The sequence below is a fragment of the Limanda limanda genome, chromosome 11 (assembly GCF_963576545.1).
Source record: "Limanda limanda chromosome 11, fLimLim1.1, whole genome shotgun sequence".
Classification (NCBI taxonomy): Eukaryota; Metazoa; Chordata; class Actinopteri; order Pleuronectiformes; family Pleuronectidae; genus Limanda; species Limanda limanda.
Window position 1 is genome coordinate 22,487,138 of NC_083646.1, and position 21,830 is coordinate 22,508,967.

The 21,830-nt window shown below is 39.4% G+C and overlaps 1 protein-coding gene across 2 annotated transcripts; it reads left to right on the forward strand.

The window, feature by feature from the left end:
* Positions 1–7,697: 7,697 nt before the first annotated feature.
* Positions 7,698–21,344, forward strand: LOC133014257 (pituitary tumor-transforming gene 1 protein-interacting protein). 2 transcript variants are annotated; one of them, XM_061081445.1, is made up of 7 exons: positions 7,698–8,052; positions 8,213–8,259; positions 9,019–9,127; positions 11,463–11,580; positions 12,407–12,472; positions 17,543–17,589; positions 20,873–21,344. In XM_061081445.1, the coding sequence occupies exons 1-7, from the start codon at positions 7,908–7,910 to the stop codon at positions 20,920–20,922; spliced, it is 582 nt and encodes a 193-aa protein (XP_060937428.1). In that variant the 5' UTR covers positions 7,698–7,907; the 3' UTR covers positions 20,923–21,344. The 2 variants fall into 2 exon arrangements, with proteins under 2 accessions (XP_060937428.1, XP_060937429.1); XM_061081446.1 differs by having other exon boundaries at positions 7,702–8,028.
* The last annotated feature ends 486 nt before the right edge of the window (positions 21,345–21,830 follow it).

Here is a 21,830-nt window from a genome sequence, read left to right on the forward strand (position 1 = left end):
AACCAATGACAGGTGCAGCAGCACAGGACCAGGCCAAGTCCAAGTCCATAAGCTGTAGAGCTGGTGTTTACTTCCCAAACCCCAAACTGGGAGGTGACTCCACTGGAGAGGAGCCTGGCAGCTGAAGTGAGCCTGTAGTCTGAGAGTCAAGAGAACTTTTGGGGATATTATTGGTACCATGATCTCTTTAAGATGTGGTGAGGCTTAGTCATTAAAGTCTTTGTATACATGGAGAGGGATCTGGATTGGAAGCTAATATGGGAGATTTGTGATCTATAATTCGTGTCAGTGCTCATGCTGCCTCACTTTGGATGGAGGCTTTAAACTGACTTATTTGGATATGCCAATAATAAGGAATCATATTTGTCCTGTCTGGACATAACAAATACATCGACAACTTTTTTTGCAATACCCTTTGAGAACAGGATTTTCATAATAGGACACGTGTCAAAGGATACGTCCTGGTCATGGTCCAAGGTTCATTACAATAGAACTAGAGGTGAAGGTAATTTCATCCAAAGATACAAAATGATCAAGATTCAAGATTCAAGATTCAAGATTTTTTATTGTCAAATGAACAGAGATAACATGAAGTAGTCACTGTCAATGAAATGCTTGGGTCACACACTCTCTTAAAGCAATGCTCAGTAATTTCAACCCAAAAAAATAAAATTAAAATAGAAATAGTATAAAATAGAATAAAAAAGAATAAAATACAATAACAATGAAATAGAATATCAAAAATTTAAAATAGAAAATAAAATATATAAATCTTAATATATATCTTTACAGATGAATGTTCAATTTGTGCAGTAGTGCAAATATTCAAATATGCTTATTATGGTGCTGGTGCAAATATGCAAATATTCCAGGGTGCTGGTTTGGTGGAGTTATTGCAGTCCAGAGGAGTTTAAAAGTCTTATGGCCTGGGGGATGAAACTGTCTCTGAGCCTGTTGGTGCGGGCCCGGATGCTGCGATACCATCGGCCAAACGGCAGCAGACAGAAATGTTTATGGCTGGGATGAAGGGGGTCTTTTATAATCCGGTTGCTCTTCCTCCTGCAACGCTGGGTGTAGAGGTCCTCCATGGATGGCAGCTCCGTCCTGGTGATGTGTTGAGCAGACTTCACCACCCTCTGTAGAGCCTTACGGTTCAGGGCGGTGCAGCTGCCGTACCAGGCGGTGATGCAGCCAGTCAGGATGCTCTCTATGGTGCACCTGTAGAAGTTGCACAGGATCCTGGAGTCCATGTGAAGCCTCCGCAGCCTGCAGAGGAAGAAGAGCCGCTGCCTGGCCGTCCTCCTGATGGAGTCTGTGTGATGGGTCCAGCTCAGGTCATCACAGATGTGGACCCCGAGGAACTTGAAGCTGCTGACTCGCTCCACCGGGGTCCCGTTGATGAAGAGGGGGGCGTGTTCCACTCCTTGTCCCTTCCTGTAATCCACTATCAGCTCCTTAGTTTTGCCGACGTTGAGAAGGAGGTTGTTGTCCTGGCTTCAAGATGTCAGGGCTCTGACCTCCTCTCTGTAGGCCTTCTCATCGTCGCCGGTGATCAGGCCTATGACAGTGGTGTCGTCAGCAAACTTAATGATGGTGTTGGAGCTGTAGGTGGCCACGCAGTCATGCGTGAACAGGGAGTACAGGAGAGGACTGAGCACACAGCCCTGGGGGGCACCGGTGTTGAGAGTCAGGGTGGAGGATGTGGAGCTGCCGATCCGCACCGCCTGTGGCCTGCCCGTCAGGAAGTTCAGTATCCACTCACGGAGGGCGATGTTGAGCCGAAGGTCTCTGTGCTTGGTGACGAGCTTCAGGGGCACAATGGTGTTGAATGCTGAACTGTAGTCGACGAACAGCATTCTCACATATGTGTCCCTCTGGTCCAGGTGGGAGAGGGCAGTGTGGAGGGTGAGGGAGATGGCATCTGCAGTCGACCTATTTAATGTGTCTCCATAGTGTTTAGGGGCAAAAACAATGACTTCAGACAGTTTGTCCAGAGTAGAAAGAAATTACAGGTCCTTGATATGTCTAAGACGTTCCTGAAGTTTGAGTTCTTGGTTAGTTTATCGGGCTTCATAGATAAATACAGCAGGGTGTCATCTTACTCGAAATGGAAATGAATATGGTGCTTTCTAGTAGTATTGCCTGAAGGTAGCATTTATAAAGTGAAAAGTATCGATTGCAGTCTGAGTGTATTGTGAACTGACAAGAATGTCTAGGCAGGCGAACAGAAAGTCCACATACTCAAAAGAACAAGGAACAAAGTTGAAGACATGAGGAATCACCAAGGAGTTGAACGGAAGTACAAAGTTAAACCAGGGGATGAACTGATAAAATGGCAAAGAGGACTGAGAGCACAGAGACTAAATACTCAAGGGCAACTGGGATGAGAAAAACACATTGGAGCAGGGTATCACACAGCTCAGAAAGGAAGACAAAGACAGGAAATAGAACAGACACCGAAATTAAAAAATAAACCTGGAAATAAAAGGTTTTAAAAATGTCCCTTACAGGTACAGATCATGAAATTCTCGAGCGGCTCCTTCAATCCTCATAATGTGCTACAGTCTTTTTGAATCTTGTGTAAAATGCAGCACTAAGAACCAAGAATAATTAGAGAGAAGTCCATTGTCTGAGGCCATGAGAAGGTCATTGGTAACTAGTTATGTTTCTGTTCAATACTTTTCTTTCATTCCTGACGGAAAATCTTAGAATAATTCCTGTTTAAATAATCACATAGTTGATTTGCAACTGATTTTAGAAATGAAGGGGAGGTTTGATGTGTTTCTATAATTAGCGAGAACGTTTGGGTCAAACATCACCTTTTCAAGCAGAGGTTTAATTACTGCCAGAGTCTGATGTATGTAGCCTAGCTTTTAATAAAGACAAATTGATGTTATCTGATATTGAAGTATTGGTTTAACAGTCGAGCTGGAGCAGGGTGTAAAGTGCTTTCGATGAAGAAACTGCAGCCAGCTCAGAGATCTATAGAAGAGAAGGAGTCCAAATATAAATCAGCCTCTACAGTAGATTCAAAGGGTTCTTGGCTGGACAATACATCCGTGCCAGCTGTGGGAAGGAGGTGATGAATTTTCTCTCTGATGGTCACAGCTTTATTTTATAAAGAAGCTCATGAAGTCATATAAAGGAATAAATGGTTTCGTGGAGCTGTGACTCTCAGTCAGTCTGGCTACACAGTAGTGAAGGTTTTTATTTTCTTCAGTTAATTATGATATAAAGCTAAAAGAAATACACAGGTTGTATAATGTGTTTACTCCAATGTAGATTGAAAGATATAGTCAAAGTCATGATCAATATTCCACTTGGGGTCAACAAAGGTTAATCTTCATGTATTGAGCAACGTGTTTTGTTCCATCCATCTGGATGTGGAGAAGAAAGACTGCATGGACAACATATTTAGTTCTCTTATGGCTTGTTGTGATGATGATGATGTCAGAAAACAACTTGTAGTTCAGCTTCCTATGATAAAAGAACAAATTAAATGTATTATTCTCTGTCATCTGTATTTTGCAGTTAATTGCATTAAACTTCCATTACTTCTTCTAGAAAATCGTCTCTTTAAGAGATCTAGCATTTAAAAAAATAATAATAATTTAAAAACTATAAGCTGAAGTTAAAGTTAGATTTTGGTGAAATTATCAATAATCCTAGTGCTGTTTTCTGCGTTTCATCTAAATTGTACAAATTGTTGTTTTCTTTACTCTAAAATGGGCCCTTTATATTAAAGTATATAAATATATTTACATCAGGACCGGGTCCTCTCTACAGAGGCAGCCATGTTTAATACAGTCTTCCAAACTGGACAAACTAAAAATATTTTGAGTTTTTATGACAACTGAAGGCTAACACAGGTTCTCTTTCATGTTTGTAAGAGGAAGGTGAGGTGAAGGGCATTCAGCTGCAGCATGCAATTTCACTACTAGATGTCGCTGAACCTTTAAGTGATGGATCAAGCTCGGCACTGTCATCACTCTCACAGGTGAAAGTATTTCCCAGCATAACATCAAAAAGCACCTCGGAGGGAAACAGGTAGAACCGGCCAATCAAGAAGTTCACACCAGAGCTATTGCGTCTGTAACAGATATGTACAGCTGTTACCGCTTTTGATCAGAGTGTGAAACATGCATCTTTTTTTTTAGTGGGTACTGATTGATATGTTATAAGCAGTTGTCAGTGTAGGACAGCTCATGTGCATTCGTTTTATGTACAGCTAAAGTTATTGTAGTTTTTTCTTGTTTGTGTTTTATTTATCGTGAGGTTTACACAAAAAAATTCATGAAAGTTGTTGGGAGATTCATTATTGAACTCAAGTTCAATGGCTGCAGGACAATTTGGTTTGATAGGGATACTTAGTTTTGTGATAAAATAGAAAGCCTCTGATCCACTTCTGTGTCCTTAACTTCCCTTTTCCCTGCAGGCCCCAGTTTCTTCCTGGAAAGGAGTGGTAATGAGGTTAGAAAGCAAAGATAAACTGACTGCGTCTTATATTTGACATCGCCCTCTGTCAGCTGATGTAGCTCAAATGGAGCATGCTCAGCTTCAGATAGATTTGAATTAAGATCGTGTTCAAAGAGCTTTTATCAGGTCCATATTTCATCACCACCCATGCATGAGATGAACTACATAGTGGGAAAAATTTTGAGATACAGAATCTTATAGTGCATATAAAACACATGCATTTGTCATTTACAAATAGCTTGTAGAGACATAAAATACAAAGATACAGAAGAGAACAAAATCTATTTGAATTATCTTCACCTCATTCCTTTCTTCCTTCAGATAATCACCAATTAAACCACAACATAAAAATCAAGGGTAAAGTAATAAAGTCTGTATCTTTTTGGTACAGCCTATGGCATTTTAGCTTGACTTTTGTATTAGGGCCAACTTGAAGGAAACTGAATTCTGAGTTTTTTGAGTTAAATTAATAATATAACGAGAATAACGTTGTAATTTTATTTGAATAAAGTCGTTCTTTTATAAGGATCAAGCAAAACAAATAAAGAAATAAGCATCAAGGAGACGCTGTGCTCGCCAGAGTTCCACTTCTTCTGCCTTCTGGATCCAAAATCTTGAGCAGGGAAATTCCTTCTTCGGAGTACTTTTAGTTTTCTTTTCAAAGTCCTGATGCTTATGGTGATGTGGTGCTGATGAGCCAAAACAATAATTATTTAGTTATTTGAGAGATCTACAGTATACTAAATAGTATAACTCAGTTACAAGTGCTTGTTGAATATAACTTAAGTAGATGCTCCAAAGTTTAACGGAGGCAACAGATCTTCTTTTATTCCCCCTGTAAAATTAAACTATAATTATGACTTTATTATTATTGCCATTATTGTTTTCTAATATCATATACTGTCAAATTACCACACTCTGACCTACCATTCCACAGCCACTTACAATGTAGATGTAATTCAGAAGCTTGACTGAAATTTAATGAAACCTTTTTTTGAAGATGTTTTTATTGCAGTGAATTATAAATAAATAAAAATAAAATAAAAGAGGAGTGCACATATTCCCGTTTGATATATAAATATTGTATACATAATATTTGTGTACGTTTTCTGAAATGTTTTGATGGATAAAATAATAAATTGGGGGAATACCATCTTGTTCCAAAATAAATTAATCGAAAACAGGCTGCTAAATATGGAAGCCCATTTCCGCCACTGTGATGAAAAAAAAAAAAATTGGTATCTCATTATTATGAGATACTATCTCATAATTATGACTTAGCATCTCATTATTATGAGATACTATCTCATTATTATGAGATAGTATCTCATAATTATGACTTAGCATCTCATTATTATGAGATAGTATCTCATTATTATGACTTAGTATCTCATAATTATGACTTAGCATCTCATAATTATGACTTAGTATCTCATTATTATGAGATAGTATCTCATAATTATGACTTAGCTTCTCATTATTATGAGATAGTATCTCATTATTATGACATAATATCTCATAATTATGACTTAGCATCTCATTATTATGAGATACTGACTGCAGGGTCTGTCATGCGAGTCTGCGTGTGTGTGTGTGTGTGTGTGTGTGTATGCTTGTCTCTATTCCTCTTCACTAAAACTGATAATCACATGTATTTTTTAGTAATTATTCGATGATGACCGATCAAGACTTCGGATCGCTCCGTCACTTTAACGCTGACGGTCCTGTACTGTGCGCGTCACGTTACATCTCACGTTACGAAACACATGTTTAAACACCGTGTGCACGTAGTCCCCAGCTCCACACAACACGTGTTTCATGAACTCAAACAAACACAAAGTAAACATCAGTCCTGTACGTGTCCTAATAAGTTGTGATCGGTGCTGGTGTTTATTGTTAAAGTGTGAAGTGAGCGCGGGTCAGAGGGAAGTGAGGCGGAAGCAGACACAGACACACACAGGACGACCGGACTTTTAATGAGCGTCTGTTCTGATGCTGGAGCAGCGCTTGTTATAATTATTCAGCGGCAGCACATCGCTAAGACAATGAACGGAGCAGAAAACATGGATCGATCCTGTTATGTCTCTGTATCGATGCACAGTCGCCCACTTCCGCGAGTAAGGCTGCTGTCCCCGCACCCGCTCAGCCTCGGGTTCCCTGCTCTGTGGCGCCCCGCCCACAATCCGTATCTCATAATAATGACTTAGTATCTCATTATTATGAGATAGCATCTCATAATAATGACTTAGCATCTCATAATTATGAGATACTATCTCATAATTATGACTTAGTGTCTGACTGTGGGCGGGTTGCAGCAGAGCAGGTGAGCAGTGGTAGAGAGGCTGGGAACTCAGTGAAGTCAAGTTAAGGTTTGAGTTAATGATAACTACGCCCGCCACTGTAACAGAAATACAACATTTGACTTGCATGACAGACCCTGCAGTCAGTATCTCATAATAATGAGATGGTAAGTCATAATTATGAGATATTATGTCATAATAATGAGATACTATCTCATAATAATGAGAAGCTAAGTCATAATTTTGAGATAATATCTCATAATAATGAGATGTTAAGTCATAATTATGAGATGCTAAGTCATAATTATGAGTTACTATCTTATAATAATGAGATGCTAAGTCATAATTATGAGATAGTATCTCATAATAATGAGATGCTAAGTCATAATTATGAGATGCTAAGTCATAATTATGAGATAGTATCTCATAATAATGAGATGCTATCTCATAATAATGAGATGTTAAGTCATAATTTTGAGATACTATCTCATAATAATGAGATGCTAAGTCATAATTATGAGATACTATCTCATAATAATGAGATACTAAGTCATAATTATGAGATGCTAAGTCATAATAATGAGATGCTAAGTCATAATAATGAGATGCTAAGTCATAATTATGAGATACTATCTCATAATAATGAGATACTAAGTCATAATTATGAGATGCTAAGTCATAATTATGAGATACTAAGTCATAATAATGAGATACTATCTCATAATAATGAGATGCTAAGTCATAATTATGAGATAGTATCTCATAATAATGAGATGCTAAGTCATAATTATGAGATAGTATCTCATAATTATGAGATACCAATTTTTTTTTTTTCATCACAGTGGCGGAAATGGGCTTCCATAGCTAAATGAGTAAACCGAAAAGGAAAACGAGTGCCGCGAGGGCGGCCGTCTGTGTTTAGACAGATTAACTCCTCCCGTCCGGGTTGTAGAGGCTTGAGCTAACGAGCTAACCCCAGACACCCAGGAAGTGACAGCCTCGGATCAAAACAGAAACAACGGAGGGGCGCAGCGCTTCCTTCTCCGAGCCCAGGTTCTGTGTGCCTCTGCCCGAGTCCAGCTCCTCAGCTGCAGAGTCCAGCTCCCCAGCTGCTCTTCCGTGGTCTTCACGATGTCTTTCCCCTCCGACAGACGAGCAATGAGCCCCTCGCTGTGTGCTGCCGTCGCTGTGCTGTGCGTTAGCATCGTTAGCCTGGGGGAATGCTACGAACCTACTATGACACCCGCAACTCGTAAGTTGACGAATACTTTGATAAGTGAGGACGACATTTTACACTCGGCTAGTTTGGCTTGTTGACGAGAAACTTTAACGTGAACTCTTCAGTGTTGTTTTTATAAAAGTACGCCACAGCTGGTTGTGGCTGTCGTGGCTCTGCGTCACTTTCTGTGAGTTAAGTTTCTGTTCGTGTGTTTCAGCCTGCGCTGTCTACAAGAACTGTGACACCTGCGTGCCCCATGCCAGGGTAAGATTCTCATCCGTGAGGTGGGGCAGGAGAAGAAGGGCAGGGACAGACCTTTGCTCGGGTCGCTGTTTATATGGCTCCTTGTTTGTCTGCACGTAACTTCCTTCCGCACCAGGAGAATACACAACATTAATTTACCGTCGTGGTGATAGAAGTCAAAACAGCAGCGACAGGAAGGAGGGATTAGTGTGTTTTTTTTTATTCGTGGTTTGTCTGCCCCCAAATCCTCCCTCAAAAAGAGCTGCAGTGGACCAGCAACAGCTGTGTGACCTTGTTAGGTTCAATGTGCTCCACATAATTCTTATTTGATAACTCTTAGATTATTAGATCAGTCATCAGAGATTTAGCTTGTGCTTCTTTTCACAAGCAAGAAGTCTTATAATCACCATATCATCCTATTCAGTTAATTCAGCAGGTTAATCCCAAAGGAAAATGACGAGTAATTGCAACTATCCGATTCACTGGAAAGAGGAACTGTCAGCCCATTTCAGTCCTTGACATATGTTGCTCTCATTTGCATTTAAAGACAAACAGAACAGATTATGTCCGAAAATAGAGCAAAATGATAATTTCGGTTTCATAAATCCAAGGTTGATGTCCTCATCTGACTTGTTTTGCCCGACTAAAAGTCCCAAAACCCAGGATTTTCTGCTGATTGTCCCATGAAACTAAAGGGAAGCCAGTACATCCGCATGTTTGAAAGCGAGATAATCACATGTCATTCAGTGGTTTAATGTTGTTGTTTTTTTGTCTTCACAGTGTCTTTGGTGCTTCTCCACCAACAACTGCACCGAATACCCAGTGCGCTGGCTGCTGCCCCCAGCGTCACTGTGCCCGCTGGCCGATGCCCGATGGGGCATGTGTTGGCGTGAGTTGATCCATGAGATTATATCTTATTTTGCAAAAAACTGCAGGCAGATGTCACACAAGTGGTGAAACCTGTTACATACAGGGAAACAAACCTAGAAACATTTTTAGGAGGAAGCAATTGGACGAAATACTTCAGGCAGGTGTTCTTGTGTACTTTGGCAGGTGTTTGTGTGTCTGTGCATAACGTCTATCAGTGTTAAATTCTCACAGCCTAGAAAAAGTAGCTAAAGTTAGAGGTTTGTCGTTCCGATTAAATTCAAGGCAGAGTGTAGAGATAGGTGCTGTCTGACACAGTTAGTAATGAGTACTTATATAATAATGTCCACTGAGTTCTCAAAAGTCAGATTGTCAACAAAGTGATTGTAGGGCTGTGTGAAATGACCAAAGTCTCACGTACACATGGAGGTAATTTCATATCTAGATAATGATATGTACCCTTCATGCTTGTTTAGAGCATTTGATCGTGTGTCCACACTGTTTGACATGAATATAGCCCAGGTAATAAAATATGTTTATGGTATTTTGAGTCTGCTGCAGTAAATAGTTATTTGATACATTTAAATAATTGATCAAATGATAGATGGAATAATATCAAACAATATACATTTTAAATCCTATGATAATTATCGCGTTAATCCTTATGACCCTATTTGTTTGGCGTTGCAGCTTGTGTGATCACATATCAGGATATCTTCAGGAAGTGTAGATACCCACTAAACAGGTGCTCTTCACTGGATGTTAAAAGAAAATAGCAACATGAAAAAAGAAACCTGATCCAGGGCCTGAACATCAGTCATTGCTCTTATTAATAATTCCTGCCTGGAAGGTTTCCTACAATCGTCCAATAACAGCACAAGATTAAATAACCTGTTACCTCTCTTAAACATATGTCTCCAGTCAGACAGAAAATATATACGGATAAATAGATCAAACTGTGAAGACCCCAGTCTCGCTGTGCTCTTAATTCCACTTTAGCTGCAGTGATATGAAAGTTGTGGCCACTTCTGCAGAAAGGGACTAAAATCACCAGGGAATAAAACACCCTTATTTGAATGGACTCTGTGTGTGTCTGTTCAGCCAGTTCAGCTCTTCTTTATAACAACCGGTTAATGTTTGAATGTGCAAATAGCAGCATAATAAGTGAGGATTCAAACATCACCACACAAATGCAATTGCTGTGAAAACTGTGTTTCCCATTATGTACCCAGACTGTGGTGGTCCATCCTAATCTAAATTGTCCTGCCGCAGTCAAATATGTGTTCATAAAACTGATAACACGGTATTAATAAGTCAAAATTCTGTTTGATGGTGAATATCCCTTAAAATGGAAGGTTTGTTCCATTAAATCCAGATGGTAGAGGACTTAATTCCATGTAAATTGAACACGTAACACATGGCAGTCACAAATTATTCTGGTTATGGAAAGCTATTTGTTTTTATTGTCTTCCGAGCTGATTATGGATAATATCCCAGAGACTGTACACCCTCCTTGTTTAATAACGTCAGCAGGGTGGGAACTTTTTGTTCAATATTTACTGACTTAATGCAAACAAAGGACGACATTGAAGTCCAGTTTCGTTTTTTCCAGATACAAGGTCTTGAATGTGCTCCAATAGAGTTATGAAAACATGGAGAAATGCATATACTTTGCAGGAAGAATAAATGATAAATCTACTTGTAAGAATGGTCTAAGTTTCCAACTTTTTTAATTTGCCCATAATGTTTCCTCTTTCTCTGTAATATTAACCACGTGCCTTGGCTCACCACAAAAAGAGTTTCTGCTTTATCCATGTGCTGACAGGTGGAATTTCTGAGAAAATATTTATATCAGAAAAAATACTTTCGATTATGTTGCTAGGGTAACGGAAATCCACAATGCCTTACAAAGTCAGTGAACTAATTTACCTTCTTTGTGTCACTGTGGTAAACCTCACTGCTGATAGATCAGTGTGTTACCACTGACTTGGCAAAGTGAGTACTTCAGTCTATTACCATCAAAAACTGGTATAAGGCTTATGCTCAAGGGATCTCTGGCTTCAACACAAAGTCTTTTTCATGTCCCACTTCTGCTTTCACTGGATTTGGATTTGGATTACAGGCTATACCTCGCAGTGTTGCAGAGAAGGCACCAGGTGGCGCCATTGCCAAACAAGTTGAATGTAAAATGTTATTTGAGTTTATGTGTCAGGTTTCCTTTAATCTGTGTATTATAGCAGAACAAATAGTATTATTATCAATATTAGAATACATAGTGTTATTATAAATAGTAGAATAAACAATGTAAAATACTTGTCTGTACAAATATTTATTGCTTGCATTCTTGCTTGTTTCAGTAAACTTTGAAGCCCTGATTATTACCATGGCTGTGATCGGGGGAATCATCCTGATCGGCATTATGGTGTTCTGCTGCTGGTGCTGCCGCTGCTGCTGCTGCAAGAAGCGTGGGCCAAGGTAAGGTTCAATGACAAGCCGGCTCCTGCCTTTCAGTGTTAGTGTTGATTGTATATTTACTGTGAAACAAAGACTTTCAAAGCTCTTAAAGAGTGTTACATTTCATTTACAAAGGTAAAGGCAGTAATGTAGAAATGACTTGTTTTTACGTATGATTTTAGGACTGGTTAGAAAATGCGCAGAACTTTTGATCCTATTAACTATGTTATTCGAAATTACTGCTGCATACACTGGGGGATGCGGACAAAAAATACAAACATTCAATAAACTCATGCATTTAATCGTTGTATAATTCTCAGCCTTATTATTCCTGGTTGGTTTCACTTTGATATCTTTCATACTTTGACTGGTAAGATAGTGAAACAGTTATTTAATTTCATCTGTGAGGTAATACAATACTTGTAATTCAACTTTGTGAGCCCTGCTTCAACACTTAAGAAATGATGTACCAGTTGGCTATGCTTACTAAGACTGTAGATGACTTTTGTGTTGAATCATCACCTCTTCAACACACAAAAACGGAACAAGAGAAGTGTAATAAAGATTATTTGCAGTGATATTTTCAGTGTCATCCTGTGTTACCAACAATCACCAATATACACAAAAACACACATACATACATACATACAGGGGTGAAAACAATACCCTGCTCACGCACAGGGTCAGAATAATGATGATGATGATGATGCTTTTGAAAAATATAATCCCTCAAGCAAATGTTGCAGTTTGTGGCTGCGTGTAATTTGTCACATCCAGATAAGATTGTTCTGTGGTTCTATGAACAGCAGTGATCCTGATTTGTGTTTGTGCCTTCTCATATCTTAAGGCCCGACAGAGATGAGGAGCTACTTGCTAGGAGGCTAGAGGAGAACAAGCAACGCGCTGAAGAACGGTAAGTCCTTCTCTCCAGGTTTAAGAGACAACAGCCACAAGAAGCACTCTCAGATTATAGTTGTTTATTTCAATACCGGCTTCATATGAAAGTATGTGTCTCAGCAAATAATAACTCTCTAATTTAATGAGCAGAGAGCAGACCAGAGAAGGAAAACCCAGAGGCAGAAGAATATTGGATTGAGAGCACATTACCGCTTATATTGCTCTATGTTCGCTGGATGTACAGTATCTATTGTTTGTTGTGATCTGGCCATGGCAACCCAAATGCATACAGCTATATGTGACAAAAGAGATTTTAATTTCAAAACTTTTCAGGAATAACAGAGCAACTTTCATTAAAGTGTAAGGATCCAATCATGTTCGTCTGTGTCTCTGTTGTAAACAGATACATAAAGTGTAGATGTCTATCAATCATTGATGGAAAAATGACCTATCAGGGATATCAGGGAAATGTAGGATGAACTGTTCCAGTGTCCCAGAAAACTACTTAAGATACCAACATGTGTTTGGTGATATCACTGTTGATATGTGATATAGATTTATAATAAATACCTAAAATCAATTAAGGAAAAAACAACTATTCCTTTGCCAGTGGGTTTCATTGAAATCCTGTTTGTTTGCAGATATCTTTTTTGACAGACATAAAAATGGTACCAAATACACAGATTCCTCTATAAAGTTAACCATATAGAATAATAGTGTTGATTGGTAATTTTCAAATTAAGGTTTTTAGTTATTAGTTAAAATGTCTGTTACAAGTGATGTCAGACTATAACGAACAAAAACGGGCTCATTGTGCTAATACACATGTGTTGCCTGCAAGTGATTTCCTGCAACAGAATAGTTCATAGTTCCCAACAAAAGGCCAATTGTATATTTTACCAAGCAACTGGTGTTTGTGTGCGGCCTCAGCAAGTCCATGTCCCAGAGGAGGCGCTCAGTGTTCCTCTACTTGCATCTCAAAACGCCAATTGTATCAGCAAGGCTGAGCAGCTGCTCTTTGGTAATGTGGTCATAAATAGAGTTGGCTACATCCTGTGGAGCACCATCCACTGTCAAGGAAACAGTGGTGGTCACTTCATCGTATAGCAGTGTGTGTCAGTAGACCTTGAACCCCCTCCTCTTCCTCGTTTCAATAAATGTTTCAGCTTCATGTTTCTATTCAGCTTCTGTGTTCTCAGTGCATTTATCCTCCCATGACATGTTGTTTAGCGAGGCAGTCGTGCAGAAATACACACAAAAACTGGTTTACAATCATCACTTGCAGTGCTGGCAAGATCACAGTCCCTGTGTGTGCCTGTGTGTGCCTGCAAGCTGAATTATCCAACCTCTATGAGCTTTTCTCTCACGTGCAGAATCTTGAGTCTAGTCAGGGTTTCCTGCGGTGAGCAAGATCAAATCTCTGAAGTCAGAGTTAGTGCACTGACCTACATAGACGTGGTTTGTGTTGCGAGCAGGACATTCAGAAAAGATAAGACCCATCATGGGAGACACTATAGCGCATGTCGACACTGCAGTATGAACTCAGCGCACTGAGCCAGGGCTGGATGACAGTCTGAGCCGGCAATCACCAACACCAATTCCAATGAAACCTTAAATCATTTTACTATTTTGAATGCCTCATGATATTGATACTTTTAGAAATACAATTGCCATAAGTGTGCCACAACAAGCAAAACATAACGAAAAGAAAAACAGATAGAAACCAAAGAAGGTGTACACCACCGGTCACAAAATTAAAACACACAGTTCAAGTTCAGTGGATAACCTTAAACCTCAGCTGGCCAATGTTCCTACTGATGTTGGTCCACCTGACTTTTTTCCCCTGGATCATGTGTGTGACAACTGCAGTAAGCCGGACGGGAAGCCCGGGAACATAGCTGGTGTATGCACGCAGTCAGAGTGAATATCAATACAGGTACATCCTTTCATCCATTATTTATACTGCTTATCCTGTAAGCTGACATGGATGAGGGGCAGGGTTAACCTCGGGAAATTATATAGGTGATATAATATATCTAACAAGTGTATCGTTTGGTTTAGCTACCTTTCTCTCACCTTGCTTTTTTCTCTCTCACTCTGTGAAGGCTGAACATACTTAAACCTAGCTTGCCACGTAACTCCACTTCATGTATTTCCCCTTCAAAATAAAAGTACTTTAATTGATAAAAGTATAAGAAAAAGGTCATTTCTTTTACTTTATTTATCAGATTTGTGTAATTCTGACTATTTGAGATTGCAGCAGTGGCAATAGTTTTGCCCGTCAATGAAATACTACAATTCAAGAAGAACTTTGGACAGAGGCACGTTCAGGGGTCATACAAGGTCAGAATGTTCTGATAGTGAAGAAGCCCTCAACCAATTTTATTTTGTTAGTTATCAACTGTTGCCTGGTGTCTGCAGTGGATCTGCCACAATCTGCCTTATCCCTCTGGAGGTGTTGTGTCTTACTCTCAACATGTGGGAGAAAAGAGCTCAACAATTGGGTCTGAATATATCGATGAAACGTTGAAGTCCGAGCAGAACTTTAAACAGCTTCTTGAAGGGAGGATATTTGTTGCCTTCAGATCGGGCTCAGTATTTCAAGGAGTGCTGAAAATTTTGTTAATCCTTCTTTCGCTTTTATCTTTGGTCATCTCTTGACTTCCCACTTGTTGAATGCTGTCATATGTGGAGGCAGTTTGAACATGTCAGTCAATTAGCAGGTTACAAGCCAGCAGCAGGGCGGGGGGGACAGATGGCAGGCAGAGCTCAGAAACCCTGATTCGTCACAGATCACTACCTGGTCATAAAACACTGACTGATTTACACCAGCTCTTTGTGACCATATGAAGTATAGTGGTCTCCCCTTGAGGTCCAGAGCAGAAAACCTCCTCCCAAACCTTTGTTAGAAAGTCTGAGTGTGGAGAAGAAGGCCAGGCCTGAGAGTATTGCAAAAGACAGATAAAAGCCCCGATGGAGAAGGACCCACAGAGATAAACTGAACTCTAAAAGGTTCTAAAGGAATTCAGAGACTGTGTTTTGCTGTCAGATTTTTTTTTTATTTTGAAGTCTGCAAGGCGTGAAAAATGGAGAGAGTTTTCGATGCTATTATCTTAAAGGAATGTTTTTTTCATACATGGTTGGCTATTAAGGAAAAGTTGTGCAGAATATTTCCCCATACTCTGTGGTTTGGAATTCTTCATCCTCCATTTTGTCGTGTATCATAATAACACAGCAATAAATTACTTGTAGAGGTGGATGGTACAGCATATCAATACATTATTGATAGTGGGATATGAAGGTATATATCAAATGGAAGTTTTTGTATTATTGTGATATACTGTAGCCTAAATGTTTTCTTTGTCACAGTACAGTACATAATGGTTTTGATGGTTGTTCTCGATGACTAATTTTAACAAGTAATCATTATAGCAGCATAAATAATAATTATTTCTCTGTTTATCTTTTGGAAGCAAAAGCAATAACTGCAGAAGTATCATCAATTTATCACTACCAAGGCATTAAGTGAAAAGTGTGTTGTGTCCAGGCCCTGCACTATGATGAGCATCATAGAACTGCAAGCGTAGCTACAGATACAATATGCAGGAGCTGTCGTGATCTTGGCTGCGGTGTGAGACTATCACTGCTAACTGCAGTTTTCTGCATCTTTAAATTAGCTGTTTGCTGTGATTCATCTGCTGTCTGCTGGATGTATCTGAGAAAATGTTAGATGGTTTACCTTAACATTCTAAAGGCCCCAGGAGATGAATTGTAATCCTTTGTCTCAGTTTCTGCTTTTATCACGTGTAGTTTGCCAAACATATGTCAAAACAAAAAACAACATAGTATTCATGCACCTAAAGCTATGTCTTTTCTCCTCCTGGGAAATGGTTTCAAATGTTTGAGGACTCATATTAGATTCGGACGTACTCATATTGCCTCCAATGGAAAATGCACTGCCCGCTTCGGATCTTGGCTCGAACATATCCTGTATGGCCTCTCACCAAAGATGATTTGATCATGGTCATCATCTTCCTCCAAGTCCAATTCATGGTTAAATCTGATGGCAAGACTTCTTCCATAACAGAGGGCAGGCTGTCGTCATGGATATCCATGTTGAGCTGCTCGCTACTGTTTGCCTCCATAGCTTCGTGTTCTCATCAGGAAACACGTTCATTTGCACAATCTGACATGTTTCATGAGAACTCCCAGGTGCTTACAATGGGTCAGCCAGGTGTAGTGCAAAGGGGAGCTATAAAGCGTACGCACCAAGAATGATCAGTGGATATTTAAAAAACACTCACAAATTTTTGAATTTTACTATTTGCTCAAATGAACTCTGTTTATTCAGCTTCACTTGTCCTCCAGTGACACCACGATGAGGTTGCTGTAAAAAGCAGACTCTGCTGTGGGTCATATTGAGGGTAACGTCAAAACAGATTCACCACGGGTATTTTAAATAGAAAATCGCTCATTTTGTATTGAATTCAAAAGCTCAGCTACTATTCAATCCATCTTCTGCCCATTCATTCTCAAGGGCCATTGTAAGGTTTTATGCACATGGGAAATGCAAAGTAAGGATGTATATAGAGTGCAGTAAACAAGACAAAAAACAAATTTGAATTACTATTTGCTGTCGCCACCTTGTTCCTTCAAAACATCAACCTCCCACAGGTACACAGTTTTAAAAGGTACTTGCCAAAGCTCTTCTGTCTCTTCATGTGATCTCACACTGACTGATGTTGAGATCTGTGGGGGCCACAGCATCTGTTGCCAGACACTTAGTTCTTGTTGCCGAACATAGAATCTAAACATGTAAACTTTTTATATATTTTGCACCGTACTCATTCAAGAATTTGGTAAACGTATGTACAGCAGAAGTTTATCTTACAGAAGTTTATCTGATTATGACTTCCCCAAAATTCTCAGATGAATGTTACCACCTGTCATGTTTTTGTAATAACTTATTGGTAACCTTTAACAGGCTGGACCGAATGAACTGGACTAGATGTGTAAAATACTTTTTTATGTGTGGAATAAGCAAAGTTTAATCCTCCTTTCGTCTTTATTGTGTTTTTTTGTACAGGAAAGTGAACAAGAATGCGCGGCATGATGAGATCCGCAAGAAGTATGGTATGTATGACCCATTGTTAGATTACGTTGTATAACCCTGAACACTTCATTTCAAACTCTTTAATGAGAGTCGGACCTACTCGGTGCACATCTGTGTGCGACGTATGAACCTGCTATACTCCAGTTGATCAGTAAGTCGAACACAGTGCAGGATGTACCGCCTGACCTCTGCTCTGCTCGTGTCCGCTTTGTCTCAGATGCATGTTGAATTGGCATTGACTTTCATTTCCATGCACTGTGCCTGAAATGCATTATTCAAGAGTAAATGCCTGGTCCCCGAGCGTGGCCATTCGGGTCACGTCAGGAGAACTCCTGTCTGTTTAATTCAGTTTAGGCACATTGTCAATTTAGGCATAATTTATCATAGGCTCGTGTCAAATGTACGTGTCCTCATGGCTAGGGGCAGGATATATTAATTTTATTTTTGCTTTCTCTAGCACACTTCATGAAATGTCACAATTAGGTCAGTCAGATAAACTTCATCTCCTGATGACTTTTGTCCATTAAGATATGACACTTTTAATCTCTTAACTGCCAGTACAATAAGGGAAAACATTTAACTCTCGCACTTTCACATTAAACAGCAATGCTCTGCTACATTTTACATTGAATAATAATAATCAATACATTGACTAAACAATAAATCACTGTAATCCCAAAAACAGGAGGGATTGACATTTACAAACAGGTTTGATGAAGAGGGAATCATTAATCTTCAGCTGCTGATGTGGGATCATGTCAGCTGTGTGTGTGGAATGATTTCCTACTGATTGACAAGGCTGTACGCTTTTTATTCTTACTCGCAAACGTAATCCATGGTGCTGTTATACATCCTCCGAGACTAAATGCTCCGACACGTTCTTTACTAAAGCTCCAGCTCTCGGTCGAGCATCGCTGAAGTTGCTTGAAGATTCCTTAATGCATGACTACAAGGTTATTCAGCTTAATGAAAAATAGTTTCATGTCAAAAGGATCCCGGCAAGGGAATATGAATTATAGTTGTAAGCATTTTTACACCCAGCACAATATCAGCTTGTATAAGACAATTCTACTGGAGTAAATCAATGCTTATCTTGATCCCGCAGACTGAAAGCAAATGTAAACCGTCTGCAGAAATACAGCTCGGTAAAAGTTTGACACAGACATTAAGGATTCAAAATAAAGTTCCAATGTGACCAACTGTGCCAACTATAGATAAAAGGAGAGAATTGAAAAGATTGATATTAATTTCCCATCTGAGATTTGACTAATCAGTGTTTACAGCTATTGGGATGTACTACTGCATACATGAGAACAGCTCTGAGCCTGTAGTCTGAAATCCAGTGTTGGGTATGAGCTACATGGAAAGTAAAGTGAGATGAGATATCAGATACTTTACATCTACCCATGAGAAATGAAACAAGCTAAACTACACCATTATGACAAAAGGTAGTTTGCTGCATCAGTAGCTATTTTATTGATGCTATGAAATTGAGCCAACTCCATGCCAAATCATTTCTATTTTAGTGACCAATAACTCTCAGTCAAACGGGTACAAAATCTCCAGCAGTTTATTAAACAATAACCTTGTGATTTTTACTGTCACTTGGCAACAAGAGCATACAAACATAATAACTCTAGAGATTATTAAGCCATCATCTTTTAATATATATCCAAAGTTTGAACTTTTAAACACAGGTGAATGTTACAAAACGATACAATTATTATAACTTGAAAATCATAAGCATTGAGTATAATACATGATAATGTCACTGTAAAATGATACTATAAGATCTGATGAGCAGTATATATAGATTTTATGTGTGTGCTGTAGCTATTTATTTCACCGCAGTAAAAATAAACACAATCTGTAGCTGAATTAAAGAGCATTTCTGTTTATATGTATGTGTATGTGCTTCCAATGTATTTCTTAGGCATTAGCATTAGGCTGGAACTTTGATCCCATCCTGTGACCTTGACCCGTGAAGGAATCAATAGTGCAGGTCCCAACCCTGCCCTCAATCAATTTGCCAAGTTGGATTAAAATTCACTGTGACAGACAGACAACACTGATTACAATACACCACCTGCTGTCAAAGGACATTTGACACAGGATTAGAGGAGCAGGGGATGGAATGGTCGACCTCCCGAATTAGTGGGCGACCTGTTAGCTGGGTCCCTGTTGCTTGCTCTGCGGAGCTTCCACTCTATATGCAGCTTGTCTAAGCACATCACTGGGAAGAATATAAAAAAGGAAATGAGATATTAAACAGCTCTTAATTCTCCGTATAGCAGCTTCCACTGACATCTGCAGTCGGCTCCTCCTCAGCTTCCCTCAGCTGTCTTTGTTAAGTCATTCAACCCAACAGTTGTTTTTACAGCAGTGTTTCTGCTTTGCTGGCTTCCAGTTTACTTTTGGATCGTCACACACCGTTACTGACATGGATCGTAACAACACGCAGAGTGCAAAGCCACAGCGAGGACACGTTCAACCGAGTTTCTCGTTCAGATGACTTTGAATTTATTGTTTACGTGCTGTAGCTCAAAGCAAAAAAAATTAAAATCCATAAAACCCTGACAGATATTTCCAACACTCAGCGAAGCAACACATTCATGTATTGGAATGTTATCAATAACAGATGTCTCTTTACTGTATCATCAATATCAGCAGCTGTTGTTCCACATTAACATGAGGGCGAAAGATTCATTGTTCACACCTTGTACTTCCTCATTTTTACACAGTTTAATGGAGAGATCTATTCAGACTGAGAACACTGCAGGTCATGGCAAAGATCCCCTTGGGATATCATCAGGTTTATCCCAGCACGGGCTTTAGAGTTCAGATTTTTAGAAGGGGGCATGAATTAATGCTGAGCCAGGGCGTTAGAAAAATATGAGCAAGGGTGTAATGAAATATGTAGCTGAGCTGCATAATGTGAATGTGAAAGTGGGAATATCACAGTTACTGCTGGTGTTTTTAATTATATTTAAAGACCGTGTCTCAAAAGTCCTTCGACTTTACTGAAGTGCAATGTTAAATCACTGTGAAATCATTCTGCTAAATATAGCTCTGACGTACTGTCGTAGAGAAAGAGTGAATTGGATAAACAATGTAGTTGTAACAGTTTAAGAATGTATTGTACTATATTTGAACAATGTTTTCTCCATCTGAGACTCGCTGCCTCAGAGACACACGGAAAAAGTAGCGAAGCTAAGCAGAAGAGCCGAGCACATCATGTTCACTGATGCGTTTTCTGTGTTTTGGTTTTGTCTCCTCTCTCTCTGCCTCCCGTGTCCTCCGCAGGTCTCCTGAGCGACTCGGACCACCCGTACAGCAAGTTCGAGAACGAGTAGAGCAGCTGTCCTGGTGGAGTTCCACAGGAAGCGCTCGGAGTCCGTCTTCGTTTATATCTTGGAGTGATTCCCTTTTCTCACAAAAACCACACACACACAACAAGACAAATACCGCTGAGTGCCGTCCAGAATGATTCAGTTCAGATAAAAATCAACATTTTTAATAAGAAACCTGGTGGAAGGAGATTCTAGATTTAATTTTGATTCTCAATGAAAATTGTGTTTGTGTCGGGCGGATGTTGAAGCTTCTTTTTAAACCTGCAAATTTCTTTTTGTGTTCTGAAATTGTCACTTGTGGTAATGTAGTTTTATATGGGCTTTTTCCTTTTATATATGCAATGTTGATTTATGAAATACACAATAATGATTGCACTATAGGTGTGTTGTGACACATGAATAAAATTCAGCTCTTTTAAGAATAAGGCTTTGTTCATCTATAAATAAGAGCCGCAGTTTTCCGATGGTCTGAGGTTTCAGTGCAGACACACTGAACGTGTACTGCTGCCGTGGCCTCCAGTGGTGGAAGTGCACACGGACATAAACTCAGAATGACAGCAGCATCCACAGGGCACAGCAGAGGACACTCAGTGCAGCACAGTTTATCAGCTTCTCCCCTCTGCCCCATGGACCTTCTGACGTCTCACCTGTCTCAGTGACCAAGTAAGACAGCATCTGAAGGCTGCTTCTATGAAACTTTAAGTGTTGGAACCTGGGCCAAGCTGGGACGTGTATAAATCTACATCTACAGCTTTTTAATCAATATCACTTCTTAAACAGTTGTTTCTCAGGGAGGAAAGAAATGGAGCTAATTACAGGGAGAACTTCACCTTTCTATAAATCAATAATTTGGCTTGATATAAAGCATTTATTGACTTTTTCATGTTCATTATCTGTTGACTAAAAATAAA

What these genes read in the sequence shown, in the direction of transcription:
- LOC133014257 (XM_061081445.1), top strand. Translation starts at nt 7,908, where the DNA reads ATGTCTTTCCCCTCCGACAGACGAGCAATGAGCCCCTCGCTGTGTGCT. An exon ending in GTTGACGAATACTTTGATAA is followed by an intron (nt 8,053 to 8,212) that starts GTGAGGACGACA and finishes CGTGTGTTTCAG; the next exon opens with CCTGCGCTGTCTACAAGAAC. An exon ending in TGAGATCCGCAAGAAGTATG is followed by an intron (nt 17,590 to 20,872) that starts GTATGTATGACC and finishes TGTCCTCCGCAG; the next exon opens with GTCTCCTGAGCGACTCGGAC.